The following is a 20155-nucleotide window of genomic DNA, read 5'->3' as shown; positions in this document are numbered from 1 at the left end:
CACAGATCATTAGTAAACCCTGTCTGGGTTAAGAACGCAGGGGTTTAGGTTAAAGCTCACGTGAACTGAACAGTAATTCTTGTTCTATGTTTGCTGTTCAGTGGATGGTTTGATCAGGCCAAAGGACATCGACCCCATCCATCGCTATGTGCCGCGGGAGGATCAGAGGAACGTCAGCATGCGATTCTCCAATCAAGTGAGCTGCATCCCATCTCTCTTTAGCCAACTACACGGATACTAGAACACATGTGAATGGCCTGGGTGTTTAATCTCTGTCCGAGCCTCGTGCTTAAATTGTTGCGGGCTTTAGCAGAAGCCCTGATACATCTCAGTATCGATCCTCTGCAGCTGACACGATTTGCAGAATGCAGATCCATTCCTTGCAGATCTGTAATTGCTGAGACAGACCACACTGTTGTAGATAAGAAAAACCTACGGACACCTGCTGTTTCATAGCTAGCACAGAGCTCCCTCATCTGTCCCTATAGACAGTCTGCAGTGTCGCTTTAATAACAGCATCTGCTCATTACAATGGAATTGTGTCAGAGCCCTGGAAAAAGTGAAACGGGTTGAAAAACGCACATGCCAATTTAAATTTCCATCACCGTAGAATATCTAGTAAAAATCATGCAATTAAAACTTTATTAAAGCACAACTCTACTGCTAAACTTGGAGATAATTATTTATAGTTAGTAAATAAATGCAACCTTGCTGAGCATAAGAGACTTCTATCAAATCATTAAAAAAACTGTATTGCATGAACTATCATCAATCTTTTTAATGTGAATGTGTTTTGTCCGTCCTTTTCTATAAATCTCTCACTTATTTTTGCTCACGTCACGTGTATCTAGCGGTTGGGAAGCTGCTTGTCAGCAGTCTTGTAACAGTGAAGGAGTGTTTATCGTAGACTGTAAATGTAATGTAGTGCTAGCTACTGAATTCAGATTTCATGTATTTAAGGATGTGGGGAGCCATCAGAAATGTCCCTTCCTGTCAAGAGCTCTGACTCTAGATCTGACACTAATATTAAAGCGAGCATGGTGACTGATGCAAGCTAACAAGGAGGTTGAGATTAGTGCTGAGTGCTTTTTTATATATATATATATATATATATATATATATATATATATATATATATATATATATATATATATATATATATATATATATATATATATATATATATATATATATATATATATATATATATATATATACATATATATATATATATATATATATATATATATACATATATATATATATATATATATATATATATATATACATATATATATATATATATATACATATATATACATATACATATATATACATATACATATATATACATATACATATATACATATATATATATATATATATATATATATATATATATATATATACATATATACATATATATTCACACAGTACAATAAAAAGCAGATTATTAGTAACAAGCCAAAATATTAAACTTTTATTGAATATTGTCTCAATATTCATAATGTTGCTTAATTGTATATTGCCAGCAAAATCATCCCGAATAACATCAGCCCTAGTTAAGATGTAGAGCTAATTTGACTGATATTGGCTTGGGAGTACAAGTTTGTCTAATCAGAGGCAGAGAGGGGCAGGCGGCTGTTTTATTCATGAGTGTTCCACTGCTGCATGGGAAACTGGGAGGAGCCCTGCTGCTTTGAAGGAGGGCGCTGCATATTGCACAGTAATGCGTGGCTTGCTTGTCTCTTCACTTTTGCATCAAAGGCTGCACTGACTAAAGGGCACGTTGCATTGGCTGCTGTTTGTTTGCGTGGTGTATTTCTGTGGTAGTGTGTGTTTGTGGATGGATTTAGTCATATGAAGTGTCCGTTTATGTTTATGTTTATATATTACAGCCTGTCTTTGAGCATCTTTCTGCAATATTTATGCAAGTACTCTTGCACTACCTGATTGAATATGATTGGCAGTTTGTGTTTATGCATTGGTTGTTCTCAGCCTACACTTTTCCTGCTAAAGTCTCCCATACTTTGTCCTCAGTATGAAGGCAGATCTTCATTCTGAACCATGTCCTTGTTCAGAGATTAGACGGGCCTTTTTGCCTGATTGATGGATGTACCCTGTTTCAACAAAGCACAGATGGAGCTCAGTTTAAATTTAGAAATGATTGTTCAGCAGAGCAGCCAAGGTGCAGGAAGCAGCCTCATCTTTTTGCCTTTTAAACACGAGAACAGCTTTTGAAATGCTTCCCTCGCTCACATACACAAGCCCAGGGAAAGAGGCCTTTCTGCAGTTACTTGGCTTTGCAGACGCTATATTTCTCTGATACATAATTAATTTGATGCATTAAGATAAATGTATTCCAACAGAACACGGCCACATTGTTTTTGTTGGCTGTGCTCAGCCACTGTATCTTTTAATGTGAAAACACAGCATGTTCCTGCGGTGCGTCTTATAGGAAGTGATTGTTCAGGGATTGAGTAGAGGAATATGGGGATTGGACACAACTCGTTCCACATGAAATCTCCTGTCTGCATGTCTTTTTCTCTCGGCTGAGTCACTTCACAAACACCCAGAGGGATTTCCAGAACACGCCACAAATAAACAAACCACAAACGGTGAAGTGATCTGTCCATCTATCTGTCCATCTATCTGTCCATCTATCTATCTATCTATCTATCTATCTATCTATCTATCTATCTATCTATCTATCTATCTATCTATCTATCTATCTATCTATCTATCTATCTATCTATCGTTGTCATTTTATATTTTTTCCGATCTGTCTGTCGTTCTGTCTATTGTGTTCTGTCATTCTATCATTTCTCTATTGTTCTATCATTCTATCTTTTGTTCTGTCTATCTGTCTGTCATCCTATTTCTGTCATTCTATCAATTGTTCTATCATTCTGTCTCTCTGTCTGTCTGTCTGTCTGTCTGTATGTCTGTCTGTCTCTCTCTCTGTCTCTCTCTCTGTCTGTCTGTCTCTCTGTCTCTCTCTCTGTCTGTCTGTCTGTCTCTCTCTCTGTCTCTCTCTCTGTCTGTCTGTCTGTCTCTCTGTCTGTCTGTCTGTCTGTCTCTCTCTGTCTGTCTGTCTGTCTGTCTCTCTCTGTCTGTCTGTCTTTCTCTCTCTCTCTCTGTCTGTCTGTCTGTCTCTCTCTCTGTCTGTCTGTCTGTCTGTCTCTCTGTCTGTCTCTCTGTCTGTATGTCTGTCTGTATGTCTGTCTGTCTCTCTCTCTCTGTCTCTCTCTGTCTCTCTGTCTCTCTGTCTATCTGTCTGTCTGTCTCTGTCTGTCTCTCTGTCTGTCTATCTGTATGTCTGTCTGTCTGTCTCTCTCTCTCTGTCTCTCTGTCTGTCTCTCTCTGTCTGTCTGTCTCTCTGTTGGTAGTCAGTCGACATCTTCATATTCTACAGCAAAAACTATAGTCTGAGAAAGTTAACAGTCACTAAAAAAGAAAGAAAGAAAACTGGTCTGTCGTCCTGTCTGTCTGTCATTCTATCTATTGTTGTGTCATTCTATCATTCTTTCTATCTATCTATCTATCTATCTATCTATCTATCTATCTATCTATCTATCTATCTATCTATCTATCGTTCTGGTGTTCTGTCATTCTATCTATCGTTCTATCGTTCATTCTATCCATCCATAGTTCTCTCTATCGTTCTATCATTCTATCTGTCATTCTATCTTTTGTTCTTTCATTCCTTCTATTGATCCATCAGTCTGTTTAGTGTTATATCATTTTATCATTCCTTCCATTGAACTTCTGTTAATTTCAGTTCCACTTACATTGAAATTCAAATTGCAATTCTGCATCCTACTGGCTAACTTAATTCAAATTCAGGAACTGGCATTAAAAATACTTTCTCAATTCCATTCTGAATGCTGCACAAACCTGGTACATAGACATACACACTAGGTTTCTTGGAAGTAAGTAGGTGCACATTTACACATGTACACGCACATCTTGCCTTTGATGATGGAACTAATTCACCTTGTACTTGTCAAGGTCGCTCTTCCTGGTGGAAATTACTCTTTATAAATATAAGCATGCAGTGTGTATGTGTCTAAGCATTGAGCCCTGAATAGACTGATGGAATAATTCTACAAATCACTACACATACTGTACATGCGCACACAATTGCACACACTGCTTTGATGCACCTCAGTTGTCCACATTGTAACAACAATGAGTTTTACAGAATAATTAACTCAAATGATATATAGGGAATTTGAATAATTAATCAGGAATATGATTAATTTAGATCTCAGATGACAGTTACATTAAATTTGATTGATTATGAAAAATAGCTCAATTGCCTATAACAATAAATAATCACAGGGCACTGTAACTTACTCATTAATATGTCAATATTACATTCTTCATATCAATTATTGTGATATCTCTTACTGTAAATTACTGCAAATCAAACCGTGGTATGTCCAGCAAACCACTGTAGACCTATCAATTTTCAATAAAGTTATCACGCCTTATAATTCAAGGAAAAGTATTCTCTGGCCATGAAAATATTATCCTATCCTTATGATAAATTTAGTTTCTAAATTTAGAGCTTGTAGCTATAGATCAACATCTCAGTGACTCGTAATGTGAGTGGGGTGGAGTCCAAGCCAATCGTCAGTATATGGGTTTTTAGTAATTAAACTAGTAATACATCAAACTACAAATCACACAGAGTAAATATGCGTACGACAATACAAACAGTAAGCTTTATACAATACATAACGAATCCAAATAAAAGAGAGAGAGAGAGAGAGAGAGAGAGAGAGAGAGAGAGAGAGAGAAAATAGAGAGAGAGAGAGAGAGATCACATAAGGAGCTCAGGTATGAAAATCATAGTCAGTAACTTTTGGAAGCCAACAACAAATCAGATCATAACAACACTTTAAAGCAGCATTTAAATCTCCATAGAGAAAGTGATACTTGCAAAATGTCCAAATGTGAGCGTGGCGTGAGATCGGCGTCGAGCTTGTGAGCTTTGCGCGCTGTTCCCGTTGAAACAGCCATGTGCCATGAAACGGAGGCCATGTGACGTGCGTGCACGCTGCGCTTGCTCTTGGCGTGAGCGTGGAGCACGTGGTCCTTTGTTCTGTCCTCGCGCGGTATTTGAAAGGTTCAACAAACATTGTTCCAGAATTCGTCTTCCTTGCGTGGAGAGGCGAATAGTTGAATAAACTTAGTAAAGAAAAGAAAAGAAAAGAACGAAAACGAAAGCTTCTAAAGGAGCCATTAAAATGGCTTTTTCTCCCAGCCCCTGTGCTGAGGGGGTTCGCGCTATGAGCGCGGCCTATGGCCGCGCGGAAGCAACGTTGGAGAGCAGCGTGTCCGAGAACAGAGAAGAGGAAGAAGAGGCAGGCGGACCTTGTTCGGTCGTTCTTATGGCTTGAAATGGTTCACGCCCCTTTTTCGCGTAAACAGCCAATGAAAGTCCGCGATCTGAAACGGAGGGAAAAGTTCCTTTGTCTCTGAAAAGACAACCCCCCCCCCCCTGGAGATCTAGGGCTTGTCCGATTCCATCAGGGATATTTCTAGCAAGTTTGTACTTCAGATTACATACATTTCCTTACTTGGTTCTAGATAAATGGGTCTGTCAGAGCATGACGATTAGAACAAGACTAAACATAATAGGTATATGTGATCAAAACATGAAGTTACATTAAATATGTGTAATTCTACATCTGAAAGATTTGCTTAACACATGATAACACTGCAGATGTTGGGAAACATCTAAATGTACCAAAAGGGAATACGTAATACATTTATACAGCATAAAACTAACAGGTAACAAAATCATTCCATAGAATGCATTGGGGAGAAGATTTGGCTTCTCTCCTCTCCAGTGTGGTCGTAAAGTTTTACGACCTGCAAAGATGGGGGGTTGCAGAAACGTGGCTCTCTTTGAGGAGGTTAAAGTGAGGAGAGACATTTCCTAAAGTATGAGCTTGCAACTTATACTCTTCACATAACACGGATTAACCATTTTATGCAATCCATAAACATAATTAAAATACATATTAATAATAAAATGAAAGTAAGGAACTTATACGAAAAGTTCCTTTGTCTCCAGTGTTGAAATGTGGTTGGGGGTTTTCATTTCTTCTTTGAAGCTCGCATGGGCATCGTAAATAATTTAAGTCCAGCCAGGCTGGCGCCAGGCCAGGCACTTGGTGCAAAAAGAGTTTCATTTGGAAAATCTGAATTAAACACATGAATCGATGATCTGCATATCTGTTACACATCCCCCTTCCGTCAGATGAAGTCCCTGTGTGGACATCATCGGACGGCAATCATCAGGATGGGCAGATGACAAGTGAATTGTGATGGTCATGCAGCAGGTGGGTCATGATGACAGGTGGTTCCTGAAGCTGAGGATTCAGCTTGGTGAGGTTCGGTATTGTCTTTGACTTTGCGTCCCTTTTCCGGGGATTCCATCGGAGACCTCCAGCCACAGTTGTCATGAGTTTGGCTGTAGAGGTTTGCATCCGTTGAGTATCCTGTATAGGATGAAGGTCACGCCAAGAGTCAGGGCGGGACCAATGACGGTGGAGATGCACCGTGCAGTGTCGGGAGCAGTCCAGGCTCGGACCGCAGATGACTGGTTCAGAATGGGCTGTCGAGACAGTGCTTGGAGGGCTGTGTCGACAGGAGTACTGTCAATGTGTTGGGTGGTATCCAGAGAGTTGGCCAGGTGTATTTGTAGCAGGTCAGCTGGCATGGTGATGGCGTAAGACAGCACAGTTAACACAAGGCTTAAAGGTATCATGTACGGTGGGGTTTTACTCGTGGTTAGGCTGTCATTGGAGGAGCTAACCTCCCACAGCATGGCTGTTGTTAATGCTGTTAACAGCTGAGTCTGGGTAAAGTCCTTCTGGAAGACAGTAAACAGTGGTTTCAAGGAGTTTACAGTCTGGTTCGCTGCATTGACACTGGACATAACAATGTTAAACATTCTGGCGGCAGCAGCGGCTCTAAGCAAAGCTCCCGGGAACTGTTTGGAGCGGTGGTGGTGTCCACCTAACTCCATTTGTGTAACCGTCACTTTCTCATGTTGGCTGAACAGGTGTTTGACATCGGCCTCAGTGTGAGTGAGGGAGTCCTCTCTCCATCGGAACCTTGTACAGCTGTATTCGGTTACAGTGCTGGGGTAGTGTGCCCTGTCATCGGTAGTCAGGAGTCTCAGCGGTTTTCTCGGTGGCAGCTGTCCTCTCTTTGGCTGACAGCACGGCACGGCAAACCACAGCAGCATCCTGGTACAGATAATAGGGAGAGAGAGAGAGAAAGGGGAGAAAGAAACAAACAAGGCCTGTCTTTGGTTGGACAGGACAGTCTCTTTGCTTCGTGGGCGGTGACTGGGTTTAGCTCGCCCTCGCCCATGTTTTGCCACATCTTGCTGCTGGCATGACGCTTGCTTCAGTGTTTTGTCAGTGGCTCTGGTGCTGCGTGGTGCAGCACATGCTGCGTCATGGAAATATATTGGCAGTATCCCCCTTTTGCTCCGTGGCATTACACGCCCTGGCATTGTGATGTCAGACGGTGCACAACCCACAATATTGTTCTGTGCACGCAGCATGGTTTGTGTATCATGCAGTGGTCTGGGGCTTTGGTTGTCAGTGACTGTAGACTGGTTGCCAGGGTGGATGGAGGGGTCTGAGAGGTGGTAAAGCAAAGTCATTATCAAGGTTTCAGAAGCCCGCATGTCCGCTATGTTGGTCTGTATAGACAACGGAGCCTGCGTAAGCGATTTTGAGGTAGGCAGTTTAGCTAGTAAAGTTCTTGTGCTGTGTGTAATCACTTCAACCTTGAATGTGGGTGGGTTGGGTTGGGAGTGACCACAGAATGTTGTTTAGTGTGCCAGTTTTGGCAAGGGTGTCAGTGTGATCTTTAAAGTCCTCGTCTAGACTTGGTAACTTCGAGTGTCCTTTTACCTTCTTCCAGTACACGATCACATTGTGTGTTTTTGTGATGTTATCACATTGCTGGAACAGGTGTTGGTGTTTGACATGCTTGTTGTTTGCAAGTGTGAGTCCGAGTTCCACACATTCAGGTGAGGATTGGAAGAAACCCAGCGTGTGGTGTAAGGTTTGACCACCTTGCAGGTTGAGCCGAACAGCGACCCCTTTGGTGTAAGCTGGTACCACCGTACCCTGTTTGTTGACTAAGGTACAGAGGCTTGAACTTGGGCCTGTTGTTAGGGCGTTGTACTCATGGCTGGCTGCTGGGGTTCCCGTGACCTCTGTGACCTGACCGTCTGGCTCTGTGGGAGTTCCCGTGACCTCTGCGACCTGACAGTCTGGCTCTAGCAACCTGTGTGGCTGGAGAGAAAGAGGTTCTCGCACTTGAGCAAAGTCTTTTAGCTGTTTGAAGTTCAGAGAAGGGTCAAAGTGTTCTAGCAGGTCTTTGTCGATGAGCAATGTATGAGTGTTCATTGGTGGGACATACATGGGATGTATTAGACTCATCGGAACGAATGTCAGGTGAATGGAAACAACCTGTTCAAACTGGATGTCATCCTGTCTGTACACCTGTACATTCAGTTCATAAGTTTGAGGTGTAAGAGTTCGATCTTGTCTCTTAGCTTCAAATTGGAGTCTTTTGAAAAGGTGAGATGAGATCCCCGTCGGGTTTAATCCTGTGTCGATCAGGTCTTCCCTGTTGACTCCTTTTCGGCCCACCCCCTTTTTGACAGGGCTGCCCAGGAATGTTGGCATCAGGGCAGGTGGGACGATCGGTGGGTGGTGAGGACCGGTCTTGTGTAGCTCGCTGCGAAGGCAGGTAGTCAAAACAGCATTTTCTGGTACCTTGTGTTTGTGGTACCTGGCGTGAGGACCTGTGCTGTCTCGTTCAGGGTGTGCAGCTGTTGACTGTGGAGCTTGGGTGTTGCTGTCACCTTGTGCTGTGACAGTTAGCTCTGTGGTCTGTAGATGATGGGCAGTGTTCTGGGTGCTTGGCTCATCTTCCTTGTGAGTTTTCATGTGAAGAAGCACTTTCAGCACCCTCAGGATCTCTGCTGTCTCAGACGTGGCTGCACTGTGTTGCCCTCTGCTGGCTTGGAATGGTATTGACTCTCTGTAAAAATGTCTGTGACTGTGGTGTTGTAGGGCGCCATCTAGGGTTAACTCCAAGCAGTGCTCAGAGACAGAGACTTTGGGGTATTTCACAGTCTTTTCACAAATAGTCTTTTGCTTGGTGCAAGCTTTGTGGGCTAAGTTCCGTAACTCTTGTGTAGTCCTGTTACGGGGACACGCTGGGACTCTGAGATGAAAACTCCAACTGGCATGTAGGTTTAGGAGGAACAGAGTTTTTAAGTTGAAATCCTGTTCCATACCTGGTTCGTTGCATGCTCCGAAGTAGGTGTTTCGTAGCTGACTACAGAAAGTCTGTGGGTTTTCAAATCGGCCCTGTTTGAGGTCCATAGCAATAAGGAGCCCATGATCTGAGTTTGGATCAGAGAATTCAAGAATCAAAGTCTGTAGCAGTTGCTGGTAGTACACTTTGACAGTCTCTGGTTGACGCTCCAGAAAGCAATGCACATCACGGCTGGACGTGATTTTTAACAGGTACAATGTGTTCACATCTGTCACGTTGGCGACAGTTTGCAAATGAAAGTCAATTGCTTGTAAAGAAGCATGAACATCATGTCCTCCTGCAGGATCTGGATTGAATGTAGAGATGCTTCTGGCTAGCTTGTGAAGTTCTCTGTGAGCAGTGCAGGGTTTGGTGACATGCGTTCTCTGGAAGGGTTCTCTTCCCTCCGTTGTTGACAGATGTTCTTGTAAGCTGGCTGGTGATTTCCTTAGAAGGGAGATTACACCCCCTTTTCCAGCTCTGGGTTCTTGGCTGAAAGGGTTGGAGTGGCGGCCCGGGAGAAATTTTGTGGTGTGCGTTTCTCCGATCCAGCCACTCTGTAATCTGTGAGATTGTCTCAGTTCGGTGTGAACAGTGTCAAGTTCATCTTGGAGCTCATCTCTCTGCAGAGTAAGCTTGTTGAATTTAGCTCGGGCCGCTTGCAAGTGTGTTTTGCAGGCCCAGGTTTTATAGTCTCTTTCTTTCAGTTCAGTCTCTGCTCTGTTTAGGAGAGCGTCGCCTTGCTGGAGTTTTTTTTGTTGAGTTCTTTTCTGGCTTCTCTCTCCAGCTGTTCTCTTTGATCTGTGTCGAGGCGAAGATCTTGCAGGGCATTGTGAAGTCTTTTAACTCCTTTCTGTAGCTCTGGATCTGTGTCGTCCTCTTTCTCGCGCTGGTTCTGGGTCTCGAGGAGAAGCTGATCAAGATGACTCTGGGTTGGGGCCTGGTCCTTCCAGGCCTCCTCCGCGATGTTGCTCCGTTCACTGAGCCGTGCCTGGGTGACGAGAATGGGAACTAGGCTTCCGAAGATCCTGGCGAGTTCTCTGTAGTAGTCGCTTTGGTTTGGATCGCGTGCCATCAGTTCATCTAGCTCGGTGTCTAGTTGCTCTGGGTGCTGCAGGTTACTGGCGTCCTTGGGCAGGAAGGGGGTCGTCACTGCTTTCAACCATGTCGAGAGGTTGCCCCCGTGGACTGCTGGACTGGATGCCTGGAACATCCTGATTCTCTGTCGGCGAGAGAAGCACAGCACACACACACAAAAAGACCAATGCAAGTTCGTTCTACATTTAACGAGCTATATTCATACGGGCTGTGCCGTTTATGAGAATTTTGGGGCTGACTGATGCAAACAGTCAGACAGTTAAGTAGCCAATTAACTTGGGTCAACGAAGGACCTGAAATGGAGATTTGACAGGCAGTAGCCTAGCGGGTCGTGTGATGACACCGGCTGCTGGTTGTCGCTCTACTATTTAACTTCGTTGGTGGCTCCCAGGTTACTGTCTCTATGTGAAATGAAAGAAACAAATCACAACAGAACAGAGGGTAGAAAAAGATCAAAGTGAAACACAACACTTGAAATGAGATGAAAACAATAGAAACACAATGTGTTAGTGGGAATAAGGAGGCCTAAGCCTACTGCTAGGTTTTAAGATAGGGCCAACAGGTGAGTGGGCTATCTGGGTAGGAAACCTAGAAATATGGTGTGGCTTAAAGAAGCAAAAGGGTTAAACACTTAAAATATATCCGGGGGAATATCTAATATTCTGTGGCTTATAATAAGTGGATAGGTTTTATCACTGTTGGTTCACCTGGTTGAATTGAAGTCATTCAGGTGGGAACCAGTGGCTTGGTCAACCTCCCCGGTGCTCCCCAAACACTGAACCGCAGTGTCCCCGGTCCTCCGTTACTCTGGCGTGTCGCAGGACAGCACGGCTTGTGACTTTTAGCACAACCTTTGGAGTGCCAAAATTGCTGATGTCTCTTGAGACAAGAGGGACCGAGTTTCACTCGCAGCCAGTATCGGTAACACCGGTCGGGCAGCCTTGCTCACTGGAAACCTGAGATGACTGTCCAATCCAAGGGAGTTCTACAATCAAATACACAAAGGATGAACAAAGGAAACTTAAAGTTAATTAAGGTTTGGTTTGTTTAACATCAATTGAGTAACTATATGTAGAGAGGAAAGGTAACAGCTTTACCTAATCATGATAAAACCAAACAAATGAATTATGATAATAATGGTAATTATCAAAATAACCTAAGTCAAAAGAGAGAAGCAAAATAATAAACATCAAATAAAAAAAAAAAAGGAATGAAACAAGAGAGAAGGAGTAGCTGGTTTTCACCACAAGGGGGGGGGAAGTACTGCTTCTCTGTCTTTAACCTGCTGAGCAGAAAACTTAATTCAAATTAAAAATTCAAAACTGGTTTAAATCAAAATTTAAAATAAGCATGTATGAATTAAAAAGGAAAATCTGAATAATATCCTATAATAACCATTGATAGCTTGTAAGTTATCATTAATGATCATGAAATTAATCAAACAGTGTGAGATTAATCAAAGAGGGTAAAAGTGGACATGCAATTCAAACAGAATGGAAAAGACAGAGGTCTGTTAGTCGATTTAACAGGAGACTGCCACTAGATGGCTTACCTTCTAAGTGGGTCAAACCGTAGTTGACCTGACACATCTAGATTTCCACTATTAACAATTACATTTTAATTCAAATCATGTTTGAACTAAACTCAAAGTAAATGTAAACAGTCAAAGGCAGGGAACATTCTTTTGTTTCCCTGTAATAATATTCGCACGAGCAAAGCTGTAAATGCAAATATTTATCGAGAATTTAGACATCTAATTTAAATACATCAAGGGGAAAGATTAGCAATTAGAGCGCATTATCTGAAACAGCCACGGGATGGCAACTTTGCACTCATGCAAGCTGGAATCAGAAAGCAGGGCGTACCCTGAAATTTCTAACCCACGCCTTCCCTCTGGTGTTTAGATAGAGGAATTACAATTTCAATATGACTTAGAAATTATCTGATCGTTTGTCAGGCTGATTTTCTGCATCAAAAATCACAAGTAACAAACCAAAGGTTTTAATCTCTGAGGTGCTATATTAACATAGGTTGAAGAAGGATCCGTTCACTTCCAAAACACAACTGTAATAAAAACAGGAATTTTCCAACTGTTGACTCCAATAAACATTTATCAAAATAGCACTTATGATTTAAATGTTTTAGGTTTAAAAATCGGGTAGCTAAGCCAATTTTAGACCAGGAGTTTTTATAGTTTTATTTTTGAATATTATTGTGGTTTACCACGAATTCAATAAGCAAGGCCTTTTTAACTGAATCAGAGGAACATCGCTCAGGTTCAGATTTACATGTTGCAACTATTAAAAGATTTCTTTATCTTTTAATTATTCATATTAAAATGTTTTCACTGTAAAAAGATTTTGGTCTTTCTTAACAGGATACTTTTAACATTATACTGCAGTTTACTTTCATCAAAAATAACAGTGACTGTACTGTTAAGTTTCTACAAATATCTAGCGTGCTGACTGACCAGCTTTTTGCCTCAGTCAGTTGAGTGAGTTCGCGTTTTGCGACTTATCTCACAAGTAACATTACATAATTTCATAGCGCACGTGCAGAAATTATTAAAAACCATATACATAGATTGATTGCTCACAAAACGAAGTTTGAAATGCCCGCATTCTCCACCATAATGTAACAACAATGAGTTTTACAGAATAATTAACTCAAATGATATATAGGGAATTTGAATAATTAATCAGGAATATGATTAATTTAGATCTCAGATGACAGTTACATTAAATTTGATTGATTATGAAAAATAGCTCAATTGCCTATAACAATAAATAATCACAGGGCACTGTAACTTACTCATTAATATGTCAATATTACATTCTTCATATCAATTATTGTGATATCTCTTACTGTAAATTACTGCAAATCAAACCGTGGTATGTCCAGCAAACCACTGTAGACCTATCAATTTTCAATAAAGTTATCACGCCTTATAATTCAAGGAAAAGTATTCTCTGGCCATGAAAATATTATCCTATCCTTATGATAAATGTAGTTTCTAAATTTAGAGCTTGTAGCTATAGATCAACATCTCAGTGACTCGTAATGTGAGTGGGGTGGAGTCCAAGCCAATCGTCAGTATATGGGTTTTTAATAATTAAACTAGTAATACATCAAACTACAAATCACACAGAGTAAATATGCGTACGACAATACAAACAGTAAGCTTTATACAATACATAACGAATCCAAATAAAAGAGAGAGAGAGAGAGAGAGAGAGAGAGAGAAAATAGAGAGAGAGAAAATAGAGAGAGAGAGAGAGAGAGATCACATAAGGAGCTCAGGTATGAAAATCATAGTCAGTAACTTTTGGAAGCCAACAACAAATCAGATCATAACAACACTTTAAAGCAGCATTTAAATCTCCATAGAGAAAGTGATACTTGCAAAATGTCCAAATGTGAGCGTGGCGTGAGATCGGCGTCGAGCTTGTGAGCTTTGCGCGCTGTTCCCGTTGAAACAGCCATGTGCCATGAAACGGAGGCCATGTGACGCGCGTGCACGCTGCGCTTGCTCTTGGCGTGAGCGTGGAGCACGTGGTCCTTTGTTCTGTCCTCGCGCGGTATTTGAAAGGTTCAACAAACATTGTTCCAGAATTCGTCTTCCTTGCGTGGAGAGGCGAATAGTTGAATAAACTTAGTAAAGAAAAGAAAAGAAAAGAACGAAAACGAAAGCTTCTAAAGGAGCCATTAAAATGGCTTTTTCTCCCAGCCCCTGTGCTGAGGGGGTTCGCGCTATGAGCGCGGCCTATGGCCGCGCGGAAGCAACGTTGGAGAGCAGCGTGTCCGAGAACAGAGAAGAGGAAGAAGAGGCAGGCGGACCTTGTTCGGTCGTTCTTATGGCTTGAAATGGTTCACGCCCCTTTTTCGCGTAAACAGCCAATGAAAGTCCGCGATCTGAAACGGAGGGAAAAGTTCCTTTGTCTCTGAAAAGACAACCCCCCCCCCCCCCCCCTGGAGATCTAGGGCTTGTCCGATTCCATCAGGGATATTTCTAGCAAGTTTGTACTTCAGATTACATACATTTCCTTACTTGGTTCTAGATAAATGGGTCTGTCAGAGCATGACGATTAGAACAAGACTAAACATAATAGGTATATGTGATCAAAACATGAAGTTACATTAAATATGTGTAATTCTACATCTGAAAGATTTGCTTAACACATGATAACACTGCAGATGTTGGGAAACATCTAAATGTACCAAAAGGGAATACGTAATACATTTATACAGCATAAAACTAACAGGTAACAAATTCATTCCATAGAATGCATTGGGGAGAAGATTTGGCTTCTCTCCTCTCCAGTGTGGTCGTAAAGTTTTACGACCTGCAAAGATGGGGGGTTGCAGAAACGTGGCTCTCTTTGAGGAGGTTAAAGTGAGGAGAGACATTTCCTAAAGAATGAGCTTGCAACTTATACTCTTCACATAACACGGATTAACCATTTTATGCAATCCATAAACATAATTAAAATACATATTAATAATAAAATTAAAGTAAGGAACTTATACGAAAAGTTCCTTTGTCTCCAGTGTTGAAATGTGGTTGGGGGTTTTCATTTCTTCTTTGAAGCTCGCATGGGCATCGTAAATAATTTAAGTCCAGCCAGGCTGGCGCCAGGCCAGGCACTTGGTGCAAAAAGAGTTTCATTTGGAAAATCTGAATTAAACACATGAATCGATGATCTGCATATCTGTTACAACATTCATGGTAAGAGACACAAGCAAAACACTTCACAGCGATGATGTGTTAAAGATATTAAAGAGAGAGCAGGAAAAGGGCCATACATTTGGCAAGGCAACAGAGGGATTCAGTGCTGACGGCTGTGCAGAAACATATTTTGTTGTTTGAGCTGAAAGTCGTTTCTCAAATGTCTGCTGAGTGGTGACAGATGTGTTGTATGTTTATCACCGACAGCCAGCAGACATGAAGAATGTGGCAAGATATCACTTACGTGTCACTCACTCAAGTTCTGATAACTCCAGACTTTGTAGTGTGAGAATTCCAATCCAGTGTCACTCTGATGCTGTAACATTTGGAGTGTTTTTCACTGCATGAATATCTTGGCTTATGACTTTTCATGTCACCTCTTAAAAGCATGATGTTGCTTAAACATTGTTTAGTAGCCAACTGGCAAGTAATCAAGATGTACAGAATTATGAGACTATGAGATTTGAATCTGAAAACACTAAGGGTTTATGAATAAAGAACCAATAAGGCCCAAACTAATACCAGACCTCCACAAGACCCAGACCAACACTAGACATCTTGAGACCCAGACAAATAAAAGGCCCCAATAACCTGTCAGTCCATTTTAATAAAGTAAAATATAGAAACAGAATTTTTGTCACTTTATGCAGTGAGAACATCTGAACCCAAAGCCTTTTATTTTTCTAGTGAAGTTTGATGCTTATTAGATTGGGAGCCTGTGGAATGAATTGCAATAAAGTGTCAAGGTTAGCTCTGTGTCATCTGCCTCCAAATTACTCTAGTGACTGTGTGTTTCAAAACACAGTCCTAAGATTTTTCTGAAACCGTTCTTTCACAGACTTTCCCATGGAGCGGGTCAACAGGTATTAGTTATCAGCCTCCTCATCTCCTCTCACTCCACACACTGCATCTTTATGGGAATTATATCACATACAACTCCACTGACAAGCACCAGACTCCTGAGGCTTTCACCTGCCTTGCTTTAATATAAATAGTTTTTTATTGCTGACTAGATCTAATATATCTGTAGTCCTTCTAGGGACTAGGGGTGATGTGTATCGAATTCACAGCAAGCCCTTTGTTCAGAATTACACTCCCACCTTCTCAAAAGTCCAATCCCCAACCTTTTCAATTTCTTTAAGGTGGTTGTGGCAGACTTGCTGTGTTGCATAGGGAGCCCCTTCACTCTATTGTAAGATGTGGAATGTAGTTAAAAAAGTAAGCACTTTTTCCATTCTGCTCTGGAAAGAGTTTTTTTGTAAATACAATGGGGTCCAAAAGTCTGTGACCAATGCATAGCTTTTTTTTAGCATCTTAAATCCTCTTGTTTATTTCCAGGTTTAAATTCAATTTTGAATCCCAGATTTTCAGCGTGTTCTCAGACTTAAGAATCATCTGTTTCTCTCCATCTCTCAGCTTGATGGGGTGCTTTATCAAGTGAAATGTGTAAACCTGCAGCTCCCAAACTTGCCAGCTGCAGGGTTTAACATTGAGGACTCAGTGCATTAACAAAGACGCTTCTTCAAATTCTGATCCTTATAGGAGCATTAGACATCTTAGAGAGCAGCAGTTCACATCACTTAATGATTTTGCCTTTTGGCAGAAGAGCAGTCGAAGAACAAACTGCAGTGCGAATGTGGATCTGCCAGATCTCTTTATCCACATCATATCTCCAAGAGACAGTCCATTAGGTTTGCATTGATTTGTCACATAAATGGATTCAGGAAAAAAAAAAAGGCTCCCCGATTGGAATTGAACCTTAACAGTTTTATTGAGTTTGCAATAAGAATAGAATAAAAGAGCATGTGTGCAGTCATTTATCAGAAGAATGTTTTCAGTAAAAAAATGCTTATTTGATATTTGTCAAAATAAAATATTTACAACCAAATGAGCGAAACTGGTGTAATTTAGTTTTACATTCAGTTTGTGGTTTTGTAGTTGCTGCGGTCTGCAGAAAAAGAAAACGTTGTAATAACATGAAATGTGATCTCTGTATTATGGTATATTGCATCTGAGGCAGCAGTAATAGCATTTCATTAGTCTGTACTTCTACACCTTTGTGATACACACTCACAAGCTATGGAGATTTTCCATTAGTGATCCCATTTCGATTTCAGCAGCTCCAGACTCTGTGAAAACATCACTTAGCTGCCGATGGGGAGGCTTTTCAAGTGCTCTTTACATCAGATAGGAAATTTCCTCAGCATGCAGGGGCAGCTTACACCGCAGTCAGACTTAACCTAGATACTGTTAAGAGTCTAAGCCTGTCAACGTATGACGGCACTGAATTTGTGAAAGCTCCAAATGTTGAAAAGATACTGTCCTATATTAAAATGATTTGCCCTCACAAAAACATGTTTGGACTTCAGACCTTGATCAAGTTAGACGCCATATTGATTTAACACTGATGAAAAAAAAGGCTGTGAGGACAAGACTTACAATGGCATGCAGTGCAATGCAGCTGAACAATCGCTTCGTTAATAAACTCCAAGTACTTCCATCTCTCACAGCCTCATTTTCATTCATCTCAAAAATGAAATGTGGTGCTACCGACTAAGGTCTGTACCATAATGCCATAATATTATATGAAGTTGAATAGCAGTAAATACCATAGAATATAAACATGGTAATAGATGTGTTATTTATCAGCGTATCATGGTAATAACATCTGCTACCATCATTCATGGTACAAGTCTCAGATGTTTGCTGTTTTTAGGACTTATTTGTGCTTCTATGCAGATACAGCACGATTATGCTAAAATCCGCAAGAGCCTTTATCCTCATTTGTTATTTTTTTGAAACCGTTGTTTTGGCCTTCAATTTATTATTGACTGATTTGTCATTAGAGATAAATATTGACTGTTTGACTCACAGTGAGGCTCTTGGAGCCACATTATTAATGGAGATAATTTGACTGATTGGTAACGGATACATTAATAAAGAACATTTTTTTTTTTTTTTTTTTTTATCACTGTCAGTCCTATTGAGCTGCCTGCTCATAGTGTATTGTCTGCTGGTTCAGTGAGGAGAGAGAGACTGCAGGAGTCTGGCGAGAACAGGAAGGCTTCCAACAGTAACCACTAGAAGCATTTGCAGGCTTTTGTACACCACCGTCTGCCATCAGTCATAGCACTTCCAATAAAACTTCCATCTCTTTATAACATCACTACAAAGCCACTACACTGCTGTGAGAAAAGATGTGCAAGTCAAAGTTGAGATGAAGAAAAATGCTAACTTCTATTCCAGTTTAATGAGGTATGCCGGCACTTATTTTTAACAGCTCTGTACGTATAGTTGACAAATGTACAGTATTTGCTCATTACACTTCCATTTTAAGTTTTTGATTTGGTATTTTTTAGTTTGATTTAAAAAAAAAAAATATATATATATATTTTATTTTAAGCCTCAGTCTATGATTCCATCCAGTCGGAGGGTTTCAAACATGTTTGATATTTTGAGCCAAATTTAGAACACGTAATGTTTTCATCTGTCATGAGTCTCCTAGCAACAAGGCACATGTTTCTTTGTGAGTTTGCTGCATTCTAACAAATTGACCGTCTGGTATCGTGTGATCCTCAGTAGTGTTTGATGCCCAGTTTTTCTCTGTAACCATTTTCAGAATCTCCTAGTTGATGCTGCCTATAGTGTGTTAAAACATGTTGAAATTTTCAGCTTTCACTCCTGTAGTTTATTTCAGCCTTTAGTAGCTTGAACCTGCTCCCATCCACCTGAACAAAATAGCGTCCTCCTCCCTCACACAGGGCAGAATTAGCATGTATAGTCTCTGTTGATCAGCCCTAGTGATGACTCACTGCACTGCCTCCACAAAATGGCTGTGCCAATATGTCATTTAACCCAAAGCTGTGATTTGCCCTGTTCACCGAGCACTTATCTCTCCCGTTCAGGGGAAGCAAACAACAACAGTCAAGACAAACAGCCTGCATCATAAATATAATACCGTCTTCCATTTGGACATATAGATCTCTCTATCCCGATGTTTGATGCATCCTAGTGCATTTGAAGGCGTGTTATTTACATATTAGCGGGTTAATATTACAGTTCTTGGAGGTGTAGCAGAAGGTATGAAAGGATATTGTATGTGTGCTATACATTTTTGCAAGAGAAGTGTCTGGCAAACCTTGGAGAAGCCCAAAGTTGTGATCTTGAGAAAGCAAGACACATTAGCTGCTAAGATGCTCTTACGCTGTTTTGGAGTTGTGGCAGTGGAAGGTTTAAATGAAGGCTGGGTTTCCTCTGTGTGTAGGCAGAGGGCTTTAGTTACTGATTGATATGAACCAACCTAAACCTTCAGCAATCAGCAGCTCATTATCTCAGCAAAATTACTGCACCATCCAGCCCAAACAACTGTAATGAGCTAGCATAAAGAATCAGGTATCTGATCCACCATCATCTCCCTCAACTTTGGATGCAGTCTCTCTTTCTCTCCCTCTCAATGAAGCATGTTTTTCCCTATTACTTCCCCAGTCATTGGTTATACTCTAGCTGCTTTGGCTTTCCTTTCACTTTTAAGATCCCTCTCTCTTTTCTTCAGTTTTAGTCAAGTCACTCATTCCTGAGCACACAGGTGATGGATTTTACACTCTGTGCCCTTGCCTTTGAGACCCAAAGTTTTCCAATATGTCTTCTCTGCTTGTTTCCTGCAGGGTCCCATTGACAACGATGTGGTCATTCATGTGGCCCTGATAGCAGAAAGTCAAAGGTAAGTACATTTCTCATGCCTCTCTCTCTTCGTCCTGTGGTCTAATTGATGCATGCACACTAATTATTGGGTAATTCGGTAGCCTTCATCTATCAGCACTCTCATTTAAAGCTGTTCTGGTGAAATGGGGAGGTGAAAGAGGTCATGTGGCCAGCTGGTCCCTGCCAGACCTGCTCTGCAGTTCATTTAACATTGTTCACCCCAGCGCTTAACCCACCTCTCCCCTTATTCACCTTGCAAAAATT

General features: G+C 41.1%; 1 protein-coding gene across 4 annotated transcripts in view; it reads left to right on the top strand.

Moving 5' to 3' along the window:
- The window catches only part of phkb (phosphorylase kinase, beta), a 67577-nt gene that overhangs the window by 30985 nt on the left and 16437 nt on the right, over nt 1–20155 (top strand). For all 4 annotated transcript variants that reach the window (XM_052601438.1, XM_052601437.1, XM_052601440.1 and 1 more), the window contains 2 exons: nt 102–196; nt 19855–19910. In XM_052601438.1, the coding sequence (XP_052457398.1) occupies nt 102–196; nt 19855–19910 (151 nt within the window). The remainder of the gene's footprint in view (nt 1–101; nt 197–19854; nt 19911–20155) is intronic.

Source organism: Carassius gibelio, chromosome A7, assembly GCF_023724105.1.
Source record: "Carassius gibelio isolate Cgi1373 ecotype wild population from Czech Republic chromosome A7, carGib1.2-hapl.c, whole genome shotgun sequence".
Lineage (NCBI taxonomy): Eukaryota > Metazoa > Chordata > Actinopteri > Cypriniformes > Cyprinidae > Carassius > Carassius gibelio.
The sequence above is the reverse complement of the archived record's forward strand: the minus strand, read 5'-3'. Positions and strand labels throughout refer to the sequence as shown.